Source organism: Amblyomma mixtum, chromosome 8, assembly GCF_055824585.1.
Source record: "Amblyomma mixtum isolate Tamu chromosome 8, ASM5582458v1, whole genome shotgun sequence".
Taxonomy (NCBI): Eukaryota; Metazoa; Arthropoda; class Arachnida; order Ixodida; family Ixodidae; genus Amblyomma; species Amblyomma mixtum.
In genome coordinates this window covers 74,706,432-74,725,412 of record NC_143019.1, presented here as the reverse complement: position 1 = coordinate 74,725,412, position 18,981 = coordinate 74,706,432, and the positions used below count along the sequence as shown (strand labels likewise).

General features: G+C 44.7%; 1 protein-coding gene and 1 long non-coding RNA gene across 2 annotated transcripts; both read left to right on the top strand.

Moving 5' to 3' along the window:
- Window positions 1-248: 248 nt before the first annotated feature.
- On the top strand, window positions 249-3,613 carry LOC149333030 (uncharacterized). Its single transcript, XR_016284923.1, has 4 exons — window positions 249-367; window positions 1,572-1,636; window positions 2,408-2,494; window positions 3,257-3,613. It is a non-coding gene; the product is annotated as an uncharacterized LOC149333030 (long non-coding RNA).
- Window positions 3,614-7,787: 4,174 nt separating this feature from the next.
- LOC149333029 (uncharacterized) lies at window positions 7,788-14,764 on the top strand. The gene is made up of 5 exons (XM_089555962.1): window positions 7,788-7,942; window positions 8,710-8,779; window positions 10,558-10,647; window positions 13,450-13,551; window positions 14,628-14,764. Exons 2-5 carry the CDS (start codon window positions 8,716-8,718, stop codon window positions 14,636-14,638), a joined length of 267 nt encoding a protein of 88 aa, XP_089412088.1. The 5' UTR covers window positions 7,788-7,942; window positions 8,710-8,715; the 3' UTR covers window positions 14,639-14,764.
- The last annotated feature ends 4,217 nt before the right edge of the window (window positions 14,765-18,981 follow it).

Sequence of the window (18,981 nt, the reverse complement as noted above, 5' to 3'; positions counted from 1 at the left end):
AGGCCCTACGAAGCCCTCTCACAAGTGCTCGCGGGATTGTGTTACAAGGAGCAGTCGATAATATTTATGCCTTGCGGCTCCAAGCCCAATAAGCAAACATTAGGCAATTCACCGTGAAACTGATATGCTGCTGACACTTTAAAAAGATCCAGCGGGAAGATTTTCCTCTTATTGCCCTCGCGCAGACAAGGGCGGAATATAAAGCAGCGGCTGCGTATTGGAGAGACTTTTTGCGGTGCTTCAGCTCGGCGCGCTGACATCAGCTCTTGGTGGCGACAAAAGCGGACCGCACTTTTACTTGACTGTGCTCCTTGCGACCGATTTGTAGAGCTGCTCTTGAGTTGCTGGCCACTGAGTCGAGCTACAGGTAAATGCTCTCCCTTCTCTTCAGGTGGGGATATCAGATATGATTACCAAGCACTCTAAAGACTGTGCAACAGTTCTTTAAATGTTTGTAGTCTACATTATTTATGCTTTGAAGAACATCTGCCTGCAAGTGCCATTTTTCTTGTTCAAAACAAATTTCCTTATGGTGCTTTTTATTCAGGAAACGTAAATGCTTGCCTTCAAATTAAGATGGCAATGTGACGATCACTACAGCCCTAATCTTTTGGACTGTGGGAGCGAAAGAGATATTACGCCCAGCACGTTAATATGTGTAGAGATACGCACGGCTTGTACATTTCTCTACCGTTATCACTAATATTTTTAAAACGTGTCCTAGATTAACTCTTCAATCGTTTTTTCAATTCTCTACGAATCTTCAGGTCAATTCAACACATGGTGATGGGAAATTCCTTGGGCGTGTTAATTGGATGGCTGAGAATGTAAATTCTTGAGTCGTATATTAGCCAAACATGAGCTCTTCTGGCAAGGATCAGCCACCATGTGAAAATAAGTCGTGATACCATGCCGTGTTAAATAGCGGTGCTTTAGAACAGTGAAAATGCCGTGATCTTTTTAACAACAAAGCAAGAAAATAGTGATTGTCCTTTTACGCTTGGCTTTTAGTTTTTTAAGGTGGAACTGGGAGGTTACGTGGCTTTCATGTAATCAAAATTACATTTTTCCTGGATAACCTTGTGTTTTAAAATACTTTTATGCCAGTGTCGCACCTTCTGTCGTTCATGGTTGATCGTGCTAGCTTGAAGATCTGCGGCTGGCATTATATATTCCATGCCTCAGATTATGCTGCAGCAATCTTTCGTTGACACTTTCATAAAAGCTGCACGCTTGCTTCATAAGAGAAATTTATGCAGTAAATATCTGCCCTGTACTGTCAAGGAACTTTCCACAAGCCGATCTAAAACGTTTTATTTCTCGCCAGTTTTACCGAAGAAGTGCCGCAGAAAACCATCGACTGCTTACTCACAAGAAACCTCACAACTTAATGCTGCTGACTTGGTATTTATTTCCTGCACGATTCCTGGGCAGCGCGACGGGATTATATATCTTTTGTTATAGCGTTAATATGTCGTACCATTATTTATTTCAGTTATATTGTAGAACTTGGCTGACAAACTGATCTTACACGGAAAATCCTGTTTCTTAAATTTCCTTTCCTTTGGCAGTACAGCGATGAAGTTCTTAGCCATTGGTTTCCTTGTGTGCGCCTTGCTGGCTGAAGTGGCGACAGGTAAGCATGAATACTCGACAGGCGTAACTCATCAGTTCTTATTTCTGGTATTCCTATTTTGACCACCCCTGAAGACATCATTCGAGTGTTCTATATTGCTGCGTGCTCCCGACAAAGAACTCCGCCATTCTAAGATTACGTTTGCGTCAGGTTTCCAGATTATACCTAGTTGTCCGATTCTTTACAGGGTGTCTTGCTTTTTCTACCATCTCTTAAATCGTCAAGAGAATGTTCAGTTTTGGAGGATGTCCTCTTGCGAAAACCGTCGGAAACATTGTTTGTGCCCATTTTAGAGATTATTCCTTGCTTGCGGCTTACCTGCTCTGGAATCAATCACGCATTCCAAAGCGCATTTTGCTCTATTAGCTTTCATTGCTTTGTCAATGGAAATCTGGTTCTATTCCTCCTGTTTGGATTTTTCTCAATGAAGCTGGTTAACCTCTGTCAGTTAACAGGTACCCGTGATACAATAACCATAACCATCAACCTAACAAATTAATTGCGGCACAAAGCTATTTCACAGTAACGTTCAAGTAGCCTTGTCCGGAGATGGCTATTCGCCTGCAGACTTCGTAATCTCATCCGCTTATGAAACTGACCGCTGTTCCGGATGTCTGACTTCTTGCCACATTTTTCTCGGTTGCCCAAAAAGACGGTTCGTTGTCATCTTTTCATGGTAATTCTCTTCTGTACACGTAATTTAATACAGGTGGCTGAAAAAGAAGTGAAAACAAGTTAATGGCGATTCCTCTCGCTCTGCCACCTTTCTAGCTGAGCCGGAGTGCCCTGGGCTGTACTGCAAACCTGGATCCAAAGTTGGATGCTACTTAACGCCGGAAGAATGTCGCTGCTTCTGCGGTGAGGCAAACGCCACTGTATTTTTTGTTGTTGTTTAATTTTCTTAGCGCTACTCCTGCTGCCGAGAAATAACAAAGCATACGCCTTCAGAGGCGTGTTTTTGGTTAATGTTGCACACTATAGCAGCGCTACTGTTTGCTGTCTCAAGAAATGACAATAATATGCTGAGTTAATAGCATGAATTTTTATATTTCGTTTCCTGGTTAGTGAGAATAAAGCCTCCTTGTTGAAAAAAAAGGAAGGTCTTAAGGTAACTGAGAGATGCCGGTCATAAGAAATGCTTTATTTGCTTCGCTCTTTATACAGTTTCCTCCCTTCCTAGTTGAGAGGTGGGAAGGGTATTGTTTCTATGAGTTTTATTGGCGGATTTTAGCCCCGAATAATTTGCGCACGGATTTTTCGGCAGTGATCTACGGGCTGCCTTCGTGCGGTGCGGGTGCTTTCATGGCGCGCCGGTACAGGGAAGCTATCCCAAGCGCTCTGAAGAATACGGTGTATCGGAGCACTGGTGACGAACCTGCCTATTCGAGTACATGAAATCAATGAGATCGGCTACCTTGAACCAGCTGCAAAACTGACTTCGTTAAACGCAGATCTCCCAGAGAATATGTTACAAAGAGCCTTGTCTTTAGTTCGGAGTACTCTGCATTTCTTTGCAGTTGTTTCAAACCTTTCTACACATGCATTGTCGCAGCACGCTGCCAGGTGTCTATTTCATGCTTCGAAGTTTCGCTTAACACCTATGTTTGTATTTACTTACAGTGGAGAAGCAAGATCCCTGCGATTACGTGCGCGAAACCTTCTCGTCCGCATGCCATGCTCCTGAAGCTTTGCAGTGCTATACTGAGGCCGCCGCCCCTTGCAAGTGTCGCTGCGGTACTTCACCTCCTTGAAGACGCACTGAAGCTTCCCGACTACATTCCCTGTGAGAAACATGCGTGCAACGCTTCAAATTGCACCTCTGTCTAGACAACATTAAATTAAAAGAATGCCGCCCTTAATCAATGGCAGCATGCCCAAGCATGCCACTGTTTATTCGAAGAGACTGTAATTTCCTTGTTCAGTACGATATGCAGTACGAATATCCTTGTTCAATAAAATTTGTCTTTCCCTTTTTCATTGAGGCGTCCGCTCTGCCTACGGCTGGCCAAAGGCCGGTATCTGTTGTAAGAAGTTGGTTTATGGTTGGTTTATGGGTTTTAACGTCCCAAAGCGACTAAGGCTATGAGAGACGCCGTAGTGGAGGGCTCCGGAAATTTCGACCACCTGGGGTTCTTTAACGTGCACTGACATCGCACAGTACACGGGCCTCGAATTTCTCCTCCAAAGAAACTCAGCCGCCGCGGCCGGGATCAAACCCGCGTCTTTCGGGCCAGCAGCCGAGCACCATAGCCACTGAGCCACCGCGGTGGCTGTTGTAAGAAGTGGGATGATGATTAAAGCCTTCATCCTTCGATGAATACCACTTTTGCTATAACGCCTCGAACAGGTGAACTAAGGCAATATCGGCAGACAGAAGGCATAAACCCTACAGTACCACTGCTCTTATTCAGAGGGATAGGAAAAAGCTAAAAGACACCCTATGAAAGGGCTGGACCTTTCTACCAGTTGCGCCGCGACTGAAACTACGGGATAAAGTTTCTGGACGCTGGAGTTCTCATCAGTGCTCTTCCAAGCGCATGAAACATCTGCAAATGCTTCTAGTTCACACAGCTGCCGCCACGTCCCAAGTGGCGCTTAACATTCAAAATTACGACGGTAATTTCGAATGTTCGGCACAAGCCTTTGATTTTTTATCGCCATCAGAGATTAATCCTGTGAGCGCAAGAACCATTCCACTAATTCAGAATTTGCAGCGACCTGGAATGGGTTATGAAAGTAACCATGCTGCCGCAGAATCACTAAGGACTCCCTTGCTTTATGAAAATAAGTTGAAATTAACCTTGTTGAGTAACATGGAGTTCAATATTGGTGGGCACCAGAAAACGGCCGTCGCTAAAGACCATGAAATATGGGCATGTTTCTGGTAATGTTATTTTTCTTTTGCGCAGTATCTGGTGTAGAATTTTCGAAAACTTTGTACCTTAATTGCCACAGGGCCTTGTTGACTCTTTACTTTCATTCCTAATATTTTTTCCATTGCAGCTTCTGTTTTCACTCCATTACACTAATGTGCATTCGGGCTATTGGCGCAAATTTCAATAGATAAGTAAATAAACAAAGCTGCGCTAAGTTTTGATTCATGCCCCTGGAATATTTTCCTGAGAATAATTTATGAATGGCGACGAAGATTTCAACGCTGCAAAGTAGGTTGACCAACAGCCCATTGCTTACTTACTTTGGCCGTTCTAGCGACTGCTGAAAGGTAAATTTTGAAATCATTTCACACCAAAGAGTCCAGCACCTGGCCAGAGAAAAGCTGCAACTCATTAGGAAACCAAGCATATGCAATGGCTTAAGAGAAAATGCCTTTACGCTGTGCAGAACAGGTACTCTTAACAGGCATTACTTCGATATGATGGAGTCACTGAGGAAAAAAAAATGTGAGTGTAGATTTGGGAAATTAGGCCAAACATGGATATGTGCATTAGCATGACATAAATTGTGGGTTTAAGATACGACCGACTAGGTGGTCCTAGGCTACCACTTAATTAACATCCCAACTTCTTCAGTTTAGCTACTGTGGAAACATCATTCGCATCACGTCCTCCTCCTTCCCGCTGCTTCTCATTCCGCTTAGCTCAGTGGAGCTTAGGGGCGGTGCTGCCTAATTAGTGCTCCATTTTCTCGCCTGGTTACCACCATCTACACCTTGGCAAGTAAGCCACCAGGTGGGAAGGTGAGCAGTGGCACAGTGGCACTAGGCAAGTGACATGGCAGGTGTTGCAAACAGTAGTACTTGGGTTGGGTTGCGACGCAGGTTGCTCTTCCCGAGCAGCCTCTCACGACTGCCATCTGACACGATGGGCAGGTTACCCACCACCTGGTATGTAGATGAGCAGCCTACCACAAAACCGGCCTCAGGCAAACAGACAGACAGACAGACAGACAGACAGACAGACAGACAGACAGACAGACAGACAGACAGACAGACAGACAGACAGACAGACAGACAGACAGACAGACAGACAGACAGACAGACAGACAGACAGACAGACAGACAGACAGACAGACAGACAGACAGACAGACAGACAGACAGACAGACAGACAGACAGACAGACAGACAGACAGACAGACAGACAGACATACAGACAGACAGACAGACAGACAGACAGACAGACAGACAGACAGACAGACAGACAGACAGACAGACAGACAGACAGACAGACAGACAGACAGACAGACAGACAGACAGACAGACAGACAGACAGACAGACAGACAGACAGACAGACAGACAGACAGACAGACAGACAGACAGACAGACAGACAGACAGACAGACAGACAGACAGACAGACAGACAGACAGACAGACAGACAGACAGACAGACAGACAGACAGACATACAGACAGACAGACAGACAGACAGACAGACAGACAGACAGACAGACAGACAGACAGACAGACAGACAGACAGACAGACAGACAGACAGACAGACAGACAGACAGACAGACAGACAGACAGACAGACAGACAGACAGACAGACAGACAGACAGACAGACAGACAGACAGACAGACAGACAGACAGACAGACAGACAGACAGACAGACAGACAGACAGACAGACAGACAGACAGACAGACAGACAGACAGACAGACAGACAGACAGACAGACAGACAGACAGACAGACAGACAGACAGACAGACAGACAGGCAGGCAGGCAGGCAGGCAGGCAGGCAGGCAGGCAGGCAGGCAGGCAGGCAGGCAGGCAGGCAGGCAGGCAGGCAGGCAGGCAGGCAGGCAGGCAGGCAGGCAGGCAGGCAGGCAGGCAGGCAGGCAGGCAGGCAGGCAGGCAGGCAGGCAGGCAGGCAGGCAGGCAGGCAGGCAGACAGGCAGACAGACAGACAGACAGACAGACAGACAGACAGACAGACAGACAGACAGACAGACAGACACAACGCCCCATTTCGGGGAATGACCAGCGAAGTGTTAGCGCACTAAAAGGGAGTGTACTTGTGCGTGGATGCATCCGTACGAGCGGCAGGTGGGGTGTCGTACCACCTGTTCGTCGACACGAGGAAAGGATAATTAAACCTTGCGTTTGCAATGGTTAAACGTATTATGTTGCACGGAGTCAACATTTTTTGTGGTCCGAATTTCGCGATCACAGTGCGGACTCGAACCTGTTATGAATAAAGGCCGGAAATGTTGCATAGTCCAGTGCAAAGGTGGCTACTTTTAAAAAGTACACCCCTTATATAGTCACGTAGGTTGGAGATATATTCACCTGGTTCAGGTGAGTTCGACTACACGTCTATTACAGCAAATAGCACCTCCAAGGCAGCACTCGAAGCTCGCTCATTAAAGAGCACAGTGGATATTTTGCATGTATTCATGCAACTGTTTGATCTCTGTGCCGTTGCACTGAAACAAAGTTGTCCACTTTTAAAGTGCCGCAAAACACAAAATAGGCGCTCGGACGGTAGAAGCTAGTTAATATGGAGTGGCTGTTAGTGTTGCTTCTTCTGTCGGCTTCAGACTACGTCTGTGGCAGATTTTATTTATTTACTTGACCCCCCCTCCAACCAGCGCTCGACACTTCCGCGTGTTTAGCTGAGAGTTTTTTCTACAATGAATAAATCTGTGCTCTAAGTGAGGCTGTCAGGGAACTTTGTTTGCTTGTCAGAGTTCCAGTACACGAAACAGCTTGTCATAGAAGCTGAAAGCCCGCGTTGCCTCGTTCGCGCGCTCGCCCAAGAACCGCGAGAGCTCTTACTCGATTCTCATCGGCTCGCTTCGCCTCCGCTTCCGAAGGTGGAGCTAAGTTTGCGTGTTTTTGTCTTTCGGCAGATACTGTACTCTCGGTGATAATGGGTGCTTCACTGATAAAACTTCGTCGCGCCACCCCCGGCGGCCACGTGTGGCCCTGAAAAACGTCCACGTGGGACACGCTCCAGAGTTGCAACCAAAGTGAAACCTGGCCACTTAAGCTGACAGGTTTATGTTACGATAAGAGCTGCATAATATTTACGCCGTGATGCTCCTAGCCCATAACGCAAAATCCAGGCAATACACCGCGCCACGCACACGCTGCTGACGGTTTAAAAACACCTCGAGGTAGGGCTTTCCTCTTATCGCACCCGCGCAGACAACGTCGGAATACTTAAGGAGCGGCGGCACAGCGGGGAGGCTGTTTCCGGAGGTTGCCTCCACGTACTGAAAGTAGCTCGTGGTCTTGAAAAGCGCTGACCGCTCTCGCTGTTCGCACTCTCTTTGCTCATTGTAGATCTCCTTCGGGTCTCCTTTTGCTGGTGTTTTTCAGTTGCCCGTCGCCGTCACGTACCACAGGTAAATGCTGCTTGCGCAGTTTTATTGTAGACACAGGCGCCTTGAACGCCGTATAGTACGCAGTTTCAAGACACTGCAACCACTCTTACAGTTTTTTCAGTATCTGTGTGTTGCTAACAAAGGCGGCCTCAAAAGGTCATTCAGTATTAACCTTTAAACATCTCAAAATTGTGATGATTTGCAGTGTTCATTTTTATTTCCGCTTAAGATTCAAATCCAATACGCCGTTCTCAAAAGAGTTAATCTTTTCGAATGTTAAACGTAAAGTTACAGATGAAGCCAAGAAAGTGTATTTATGAACACTGAAAAGATGCGTTCGAAAAGAATCTAAGGAGAGGGCTGAGTCGGGCTGGTTGGTTCATGTTGAATGGTACGACAAAACAGCGCTGACGGACGGGACGGAAGAAGAAGAGATAGACACAAGCGCTGTGTCTGTCTCTTCATGCTCTTCTTCCCGCATGTCTCTTCATGTCTCTTGATGCAGGCACATGCATGTCTCTCTCTTCTTCTACCGTCTCTTCTTCTCTCGTCCCGCCCGTCAGCGTTGTTTTGTCGTACCACTCGAAAAGAATAACTGCTTCAATTTTATTTGTTCATTTTCATCAAACAGCAGAGTACATTACCCTTGCTGTCTTGCCATCGCGAAGGTTTCAAGTGTAAATTTTTCCGCCTGGGGCCTTGGTTTTCTTCAGTGAGGCAGGGGTGGTCAAATTGTAAGATGCTAATCACCATTAAATAACCTCACGTGAACGTGTATCTAATTGCAGCCAGTCATGTCCGGAATGTACTTCGTCCTCGGTTTTCTTCTGCTTGCCGTTGTGGTCACAGCAACTGAAGGCAAGTTCCCGACTGTTTATTTATCGCGCTCCTGGTAGATGCGATACAAAGCTAAACAATAATAGATTCGAAGAAGGTTGTACCAAATTATTGCTTATCAGCGTAAAGGGCAAAGCTGGAGGACGAAGATGCGGGTCCTGGTATGTTTGATCTTCTTACGTACTTGTGCAGAGAACTGGTGAGAATGAATAGATAAAATTCTAACCTAGCTTTCATAGGGCGCAATTTCAGATGGCCATCCAGTGGAGTGTCGGCGGATATCTCAGTTAGTCGCCTTTTTTATACATCATTGGTGGGCGACTGGAAAGAAGATATCTGCAATTATTTTTGTCCAGCAAAATTATTTAGAGGCTAAAAAAATTCATGATCATGAGGTAGTACACTGCGCCATCGGGCCCTGCTGCTACATTTGGAGCAACCAAAGTTAAACTTACAGGAGACGCCTCAAAAGGTATGCGTAAAATTTGCGGCTCCTGTAGCGAGTGTGCAGTGATTTTTGTGGATTTCAAAAGGGCGTTTATTTTTCTAAACTTTCCCACATATGCCGACGAAAAGTTTTAAATAACCTTTTGATATATTATAGAAAAGAAATTGTACCAAGTAATCACAAGCGTTTTGTGGCGCATTATACGCAGCACTATATATAAACGTTATAAATCTAATATATATTTTACACACGAGGAGATATTTTTGTGCATATTCAACACTACCACAGGAACTTACGGCTGCAATTAAAGATTGCACATTTTTTATATTATTATGATCTGTCCAGACGTTCTTCTGTCCAGAAATATAGACATTAAAAACTGTGTTTTATTTTCAGTTCTAATGCTTAAATATATTATGCTTTATTATGTTTTCTCGATATCATTTTATATCCCTAACAAAATTGGAGAGCATTATATTTTTGTTAGGTAAGTTTACGTAAAATAGTACCTAAACGCTTCGATTGAATGCTTTTATCAAAAATAGATACTTAGCAAAAACACTCCTCCTAGTATAGTTTTAGTTACTACAAAAAAAATGCAAAAAAATTATTTCGCGGGAGCGCTGGAGCCCACACTCTTATGATGAAGAATTTGCTGTTGCTCGGAGCACTTTTCCTCACATAAAGTAACTCCTGGTGCCTTTTTTCTAGTTCTCAGAAAATTACCTCTAAATATGAGGGTTATATCCAACAGTCGACCAGTCATTAATTGCATTATGTTATCTGATAGCACGTATAGAAACATGCTCTCTTATCGGGACGGAATAGAAGGGTGCTGGCTGAAACGTGAATACTTAACTTTGCAGTGAATTACATTCTTCACTCCAATATATAACTTCATCAAAAGTGGAATAAGAACACAGTTCTCAGTGCTAACGAGTGCATATATGAAGAATAAGGACAAATACCCTTGCCAGAAACGAAGCTTATTATGATTTTTTGCCTTCCAACCTGGAATATAAATATCAGTTATGATAATAAATTTATTGCTCAGCATTCGCTGCTAACGGTCTCGCGAAACAACAAATAATTACGTCAACCTGCGGCAAGATCTCAGCCAAGAATCTTTACCTTTTTTGATTTGCACAGAAAAAAAATGGTAATTTAATTCCAGCATAGGCAGCTAGAAGCCAAGGAAAGCTCTGCACATATTAAATCTATTTTCAGATCAGAGCGAGCAATTTAATGCTAGCTGTTGATGAAGAGAAAAAAGAGCTGTAAAACCAGTCTACATGTCTAGACATTGTTCTATGATGTTAAAACACATTTTCTTTTCACCGATACTCTCCAGATTTTCCTCGCTGTCCACAAGTTGAATGCCCTGAGGGCCTCGACAAAGTTGCCTGCTTTATTGACGAGCGGGTCTGCAGATGTAGTTGCAGTAAGTAGCACATTACTTTTTGATACCTAGAACTCGTCTACGGACCCACTAGAGAAATTTGGCGCTTTTAAACTTCTGCAATTCGAAAGCGGTTACATAGATGTGTGCTTTATTTTTTGGTCTGAGACAGTTGTCGTTCCACTTTTCTTTGCAATGTACCCTTGAAATGCCTTTGCCCGTTTTATTCCAGGTTCTCTAGCACTTTTGTTTAGTTTTTCACCCTAGGCTTCTTCATGAATATCCTTAGATGATACATGCAAGTATGCACAGACTCTAAATTCTTCTTTGAATACTTCACACCGGTTTCAATGCTTAGCTTTTTCTCAGAGGTAATCAGCATATGTGAGGTGAAAACTGTATTATAACTATATTCTTATCAGCATTCATCCTACAGCATTATCTATCCCCAAAATAGATTTTGTTCCCAAGAATCAAAACATCTTCCTTGAGCTCCCATGTCATTACGATGGAATTTCGAACACATACCGATTTTAAAGGCGATAGCTGTGTTCAAATGTCTTCATTAGTCAATTTCTTGATACCCGCTCGGCTCGCTTTTTTCTACACCATCCGCGAGCTTCCCTGAGTGCCCAAATCACCCTGAAACTGTACTAATAATGATAATTCTATCGTCTACGCTTGGTGCCAAGCAACCATAAAAGATTTAGACCGAAATCTTTTTCTTGGGGACATTTTGAAGCGCTTTCTTCCACTCGGAGACGCTTATTCTTATGCTTATTGCACAAATTATACACAATTTTCCTAACCTACGCGAGTCCCTTCTAGTCCCTCCTGTGCGCACGTCATCCCGTTTATTCAACTCCACGAGCATCCAACGTTTACACGGATCAACTAATGCCTTTAACAAATCTTTTTTGCCAGCCGCTATTCCACACTGGAATCGGCTTCCAGAATCTGTTGTCATTGAATGCGATCCAGTAAGGTTTAAAGAACGTCTGATGTGTTATCTTGCTGTATAAATTGTTTCATTTCCCTTTCGTGACTTTATTTCTCTTTATGCTTTTGTTGTCTGTTGTTTTTTATTTGTTTGTTCTTTTTCTTAATCTTTTTTTCCCCACCAATGTGAGTCATGTTGAATGTACTACTCTCCCCCCCCCCCACGTGCCTTTAAGGATCAAATAAATGATGATGATGATGAATGGCGAAGAATGAAGCATGAGGCATGTCAAGCAGGAGCAGCAGTTTAACAAAAAGTGACATGTGAGGCTCAAAGCCCCTGCAGCAGCAACCAGTGCAAAGGGACGAAGCAGTAGCGGGGGATCTTGCTCGTCGCCGCTTTCAACGGCGAGACTGGAGCGTCGGCATAGTCAGGACCCCTCGGTGCGCACTGTCGAACGTTTCTGTTATCAGCGTAGGCACGAGGCCGAGAGCCGCCATCAGTAGCAAGGCTCCACTGCGAGCCTTCTTTGGAGGTTTCAGCCGTTGGCGAGCCCTCGACAGCCGCTTGCAAGGCTGTTATGTAGCGAAGCGCGTGCTCTAAAGTATGCGCAATAGCGAAAGCCTTGAAAGCGCTAGCAACGGGCGGCGTCGATGGACACTACTGCGATGAGCTAGGTGCCTCTACCGCAAGTTTCCCGAGTGGGAATATTGGATTTTCCAGCTCCGGACTACCCGTTTGTCGGTCTCAGCCTCCGCTTTGACAGGAAACACCGTCGTGGTCATATGACCTATTTCACAGGGGCTGCTTACGGAATCGCCGCCGGAGCCAGGCTCTCTCTCGGTTACCGTACCAAGCCGCTCTCATCTGCTAGCAGACGACGCAAGACATGGCCACCAAGACGCAGAAGTACCGCCGTGCGTTCGATCACGATCACTGAGTCGATTTGAAGACCATGCTGTCAGCTTAGCGTAGGTGCATTACAGAACTCAGCTTCGCAGGTATTCTCACCGCTACTGCTCGAGGCGAAGTGCGCACAAAGTAGCCCAACTCGTTGCGGATAGGCATACAGACGAAAGCGTTCGCAAAAACGTTGACAACAAGCGCTAGCTGCTCCAGTATAGGCGTTGTTCACCTGCGATGCTTTCAGGTAAGCGCGCCGACAACATGTCGCAAAACAAGCGAACAAGGACCGCTTGACGACAGGAGCAAACAATACGCCCTCACAGCTGCGAGCGCGCGTCCGTGTGTGGTGGACTTAAAGGAAATAGAACGACGATGCAAGAACAAAAAACAAAAAGAAGAGTATTTTGTGAACGCGAGTGTGAGATGCGTGGTAATCCGTTCTCCCACTCGGGTTTGGCGCGCGGCCAACTAGGTCTAAGCGAGGATTGGTATCCCTGCTGCCGGAGTGCTTTAAGCCCTTTTAGCCTGGATTTGAACACCGGAAGACCTGAACACCTATCAACTGTATGCCACGTGAAACTGCTCTGTTTGAAATGGCGTGCTACGCCGTACGTCTTTGTCCGACGACTAGCAAAACCACCTATGCCGGCGCATATTCATCCTTTTAATTTGAAGGTTTTAAGGTTTATTAAAACGAAATACAAATCAGTTATATGTTTCATAAAAAGTTAGTACAGTAGGAGGTCCCAAAGTGAAAACTGTCTAGGGGACCTCCCAACACCTTCCCAACCACGGGTTGTTCGCTTTCACTAATTTTAGTGCGCTGCACTGCAGATCGGGACCGATGCGTGAGGTTTTTTTTATGTCCGTATAAATTTTCGGTCTATGTTTAACAAGCTCAAAAATTAATTATTGACCGTTAGGGGTATTAATGAACAGCATTAAAATATCTCATTTTAATAAGTATCCTTTTGCCTTATCTTGCTCAATTTTCGCAGCCCGAGACCAAGACCCATGCGCCTCATTGCGCACACGCTCCTGCCCTGAGGGTCACACACTCAGCTGCTGCAGTCGAGAAGACACCTGCAAGTGCAAATGCGGTGCGTAGAATGCGAAGGAATGAAAGCGGTGGAGCTGTACTGTTTTGCTTCCATGATAACTGCCGATTGTTTTCATGCCCCTACCTGTTGTTTTCATGCCCCTGGCGATAGAGCGGAAGACCAGCATACTTGTTAGATATCGTCAAGTTTACAGAGGGCACTGGAGATACAAAATACAGAGAAGGTTCATTGCCACGGACTCGCATGAGTGAGAAGAAAACGTCCGTCTTATCCAGAGTACAGTGTAAGCGATGCAAGGCAGGGGCAGGAAAATAAAAATAACATTTTTGGACGGTAAATTACAAAGCCGTGCTTGCAAACTGAAAATGAACTGTTCGATGGAAACAGTGCAAGTAGATTAAACGAAGCAGGACGAATTCTTCGCTCCAATTTGACTACGCATTTGCTGGTCATAAGCAGAGTAGTTCTCATGATGCTCTAGAAATTGGTTATTTTGATGTGGTAATTTGCATCTTGCAAACTCACTTTAACCAAAAGGAATCTCTTCTAACACAGCTTGTTGGTAATGCCAGAATCGTTTAAGCGAACCTAGATTACCTTCCCGGTGCCTTTTTAATAGTTGCGCGAGATATGCTGTCCTCTTGCTGCTTTAGGACTACCCTTGAACGCTTCATTGCCCTGAAGGGAAATGTGAGAGCTCAGTTTTAACTTCGGGTTCGCTCTGTTCAGGGCTAGCTTCACCTTCTTGGTCGTTGATGGTGGAGCTTACACTTTTGTTGGAGCTCCTCGCTTCACAATGAAGGTCGCACAATTGTGAAAACTGTAGAAGTTGCTTTAGATCAAATGTTATCCGCAGTTTCCACTTTTCAGCCGAGAGTCTGTTGCAATCGGTTGCATGAAATTCGAAGCTCTGCAGTTTGAAGTATGTATGCGGACAAAGCAAAGTTTTTGCCATGCGTTTTATTCGAATTCTCGTTTTATCGGGAGAAATTGCAGCGGTTGTTTACAGCCTTACTAGATTCACTGGGCCCGTTGCTCAATTCGAGGATTTTGTGCAGTACACAAACGGTATGAGGTGTTCCGCAAGTTCAACTCTCTGATTTGTTTCTTTGCAGTTGTGAAGTGACAAGCCGCAGTACCCAGCTGACTCGGGCCACTGTGGTGTCTTGACTGCTTAGTTTACTGTGCTTACGTTGCCGCATACCCATCATAAAGCTTCTTAAGTTTAGAAATCAAGCAATAAAGGCGACTTTTGTTTTATGTGTCCTTTTCTTGAGTTATTTATTCGGTAGAATTCAAAAGTAGGTGAGGCCGCCGCATTGGATCAGTGGTCATGCTGCTCGGCTGCTGACCCGAAAGGCCTGGGCTCGATCCCGGCCGCGGTGGTCGAATTTCGATGGAGGAGAAATTCTAGAGGCCCGTGTACTGTGCGGTGTCAGTGCACGTTAAAGAACACCAGGTGGCCGAAATTTCCGCTGCCCTTCACTACGGCGTCCCTCATAACCTGAATTGGTTTTGGACGTTAAAACCCCATAGACCATAAAGACAGGACAGCCCTGGACATCCTCTGTAAATACACCATGCCAGGACACAAAAATCATTTACTAGCAGTCCACTCCTTCCTATGCACATTACTGGAGAAATTGGAACCCCAAAATGGCTAAATAGGCGGCGCATTTTCACCTCGTACAGGTGCGCTCATGAGTGCCAACTAACTTGCAATTTTGTTAGGCACAAATATACAAGGTTTATTTTTTTTATATCCCCGTCCTTCGCTCTAGTTTTCCTGCTGCGGCAAAACATCTTTTAAAATTGCACTCTGGAAAAGTATGCTCGTACATTAGCCTGCGTCGATAGCATGCCGCGTTCAAATAAGAAAGAGGCCATTATCACAGAAATGGAGCTGTTCTAAGCTAGGAAATGCGAAAAACGAAAAACTTGTTTCGCCACATCGATTCTTGGGCGGGATCCTTCAGTATACGCTACAATGCCATTCACTTCAAAACGTTTGCAACCATCCTTTTCAGTAAGGACGTCACAACATCGAACAGTATGGTCGAAATATGTTTCCGTCTATTTTTGTTGGCGATAAGGGTGTTTTCCTCTGAAAAAAATGTCAGCGCAGCCAGCAACATGGAGTGAAATAATGTTTAGTCAGAAAAGTATTGTATGGATTGACCCTTAGTGTCCCTATAATATATATTTGCCCTTGTTTAACGATTTCGACGTTTGCGCGCTGATTCGGAGTTCTAGCGACCACCTGCCGACAAATGTGACTTTCCAGGTGCTAACAAAGCGTGTGCATTGAGCTAATTTGTGTACTATGACCTGTTCTCACGTAATGCCGCAAATTGTAAACATTCAGTTTACTGCGCAAATGAGCATGGTGTTGCCATCTGTCGAGCGTATAGCGAAAGCTGAACCTCTAAGTTTTGGCACCACTCCAAAGATGGCCCGGGATCTGGAAAGCTTCGAACTAACAAAGGAGCCCTAATTCCGGAATCTTTCCGTCTGCTCGGAATGTATGATGTTATGGAAAGGACACAATCGGTAGTGGAATTTCCGCCACCCCCAAAATGTTGCATCTTTAGCAAACTTGGGCCTTATAAATATAAAGTGCGCACTACTGAGATTGCAATTCACATTTGTGCATACCCCTTATCCCGCAAGCTGATGTCCGGAACAATTTTTTTGAGCGGCAGGTTCTGTCCCCAACGTACAAAGACTCCGAAGACGAAGTCATTGGCACTTTTTTTATTTGATTATGATTTCATTGACGCAAGCGTAAAACGACCAAGAAGTGTCGTTTCAAAAGGTGTGTGGTCTGCACAAAGGGGGGTGAGGTGCGATTTATTCCAAATACATTGTCCACAACAAAACTATGCACCAGACCAGAGGAGCTCCTTTGCAGGCTTGCAAAAAAAAAAACGGTTCGAAGTCTGATATCCTCCGTTTCGTTTGCGTATGCTTTTCCTACTCGCATTTTTTAGTGCCGCTCTCTCGAAGTATCCACTGATGTTGCCTGGGGAGAGGAACCGTATATGATGCCGCTCTAGTGATTATGGGTTTGTTTTAGGGGTTTCATTGTAGTTATTTGTCTATTTACTTATTGGCAACTCCGCTTTGTGACAGACAACTGGGTGACAATCGTCTCAATGGGGAGGACTCTGGAATGACGGCTTGCTTATAATCGAAATGTCTATATTGGATTATAAGTAAAGCAGGCAGTATGCACCCAACACGGTGGCTCAGTGGTAAGGCGCTCGTCTACCGAGCCGGTGTACCCGGGTTCGAACCCGACCACAGTTGCCGCGTTTCGAATGAGGCGAAACGCAAGAGGCGCCCGTGTGCTGTGCGATGTCAGTGCACATTAAAGACCCCCAGGTGGTCGGAATTATACCAGAGACCTCACCTACGGCACCTCTTTCTCGCTTTCTTTTTTCACTCCTACTTTCCTCCCATCCCTTACGGCGCAGTTCAGGTGTCCGCCGAGATATGTGAGACAGATACTGTGCTCTTTCCTTCCCTCAAAAACCAATTTAGCAACCAATTTAGGCGGCATACACAGGTATTTCATTATGCCCGTTATAACTGATGGAGATTTCATTTCTGTACAATTTGAGGCTAGTTCAGAACGAAGGGGTTGGAGGAAGGGTAGCTTTGTTGGGAGATATTTAACGATGTGAGCCTAAAATAAGCTTCTCAGGTATGAGATCGGTACTGATTTCCTAAATGCACTGTTCAGAAAAACCTACCGTGAAGAAATTATGTGCATAGCAACAAAGACGTCCATCTAAGAATAAAGAATGCGGGACAGGTCACTAATGTGATATTTGCATGTCGAAAAGCCTCTTCGGGGCTACCTCTGATTCGTGAGAGAGAATAGCTCCATGATCATGCTTAGATAAAATAAGCGTGGCATTGAAGCTTACTTAAATTTTACGCTAATGTTCTATGAGTGAAATGGATACAAAAGTCCGCGATTCAAGACTTTAAGCTCGCTCAGGCACGAAATCGCCATTAATAATCATTCCACGCCACTCCGCCAAGTCTATAAAAACATGTACTTCATAAAATATATTTCAACCGCTCTAATGACTCCATATTTGAGAAGATGAGAGGTGAAACCTCTCGTTTATCATATTTTTGATGCATGTAAACTAATCTAGGTGGGTCTATAGTATTAAGCAGTGCAGAATGGTGATCCCTATAGCCATCTGCATCTGATTTAGACCGATAAAATACCCAATAATTCTGGACAAAAGGACTTTTGAACGGGAAAGGGCATATGGGCGCAATATTTTCCTATAGTGCAGGAATTCACTATAATAATCAATATATTCGTAGCGCTCTCGGTGGCAGGATTGAATTTTTTTGCTATTAACGTTTAAGCTACCATCAAAAGCGTTCCTCATTCCGTTTCTATGGCAATTTAACTGCACAATGTGGGCGCTGGAAAAACCATAAAAGGAAGGTTTTGCTACATACCGGAAGAATGTACCACTATCGTTAATATTTCTGTACCAGTACCTTACACAATTTCATTAATAAATATTTTTGTCCAGGAATGTTGAACACGTATCCCATTGGGACAACGTAAATAAACTTTGACCAAATTAGAATAACGTGTACAGAAGGCTCTCTTTCATTTCATGAACATACAATCGGCGCTGGAAATGAAATGACGACGTCAGGCACCGGAACAGAAATTAATACTGCAGTATCCAATGGATACAAATGGAAAAGCAAGTATTATGTACTCAAGAAATGCAGCAGTCCACTACTCTTAATTCTCCCAAGAATTACGATATTAAGGCTGTGCATGAAGATATGACTGGCATGTTTTGCTGCTAGCCGGACCAACTGACCCGTTTCCAAGTTACCGCACACCACAAAATGCTTTTTTTTTACATCACTTTCATTACAAATTAGCGTCATAAACACAAGATCAGGCGCAAAACTTGCTCCTTCTCATCTAAGCGAACGATCAGTGAATAAATATTGACGAGTACCTTCACCATGGTTTTCTGACCTCATAATCTACCAGATACTTCGAAACCTTGTCACATGAGCTACCAGGCTTAGGTTGCAAAGAGCGGTGCAAAATATTTACGCCTCGTGCAGTCGTTGACAAATTAGGCAAGCGCCAGGCAGTTCGGAGCGCAACCTTTAAGGAACCGCGCTGCTTTAAAAAGGCGAGGCCCAACATTTTCCTCATATTGCTACCTGCGTAGACAACGCAGAATAAGGTGAGGGGCCGCATTGCGAGACGGCAGTTTCCGGTGCTTTGCCTTGGCCTATAGAAACCAGGTCGCCAGTGCCAGGAAGCGCTAACAGCACTCTCTGTTCATCGCAGCTTCGCATCACACCTACCTGCCAACTTTCGTTGCTGGTTAGCAAGACCCTAGGTAACATTTCTTTATTCATTTCGTAGCTATGACTTGAGCGCAATTTAGCATGCGGTCTTGG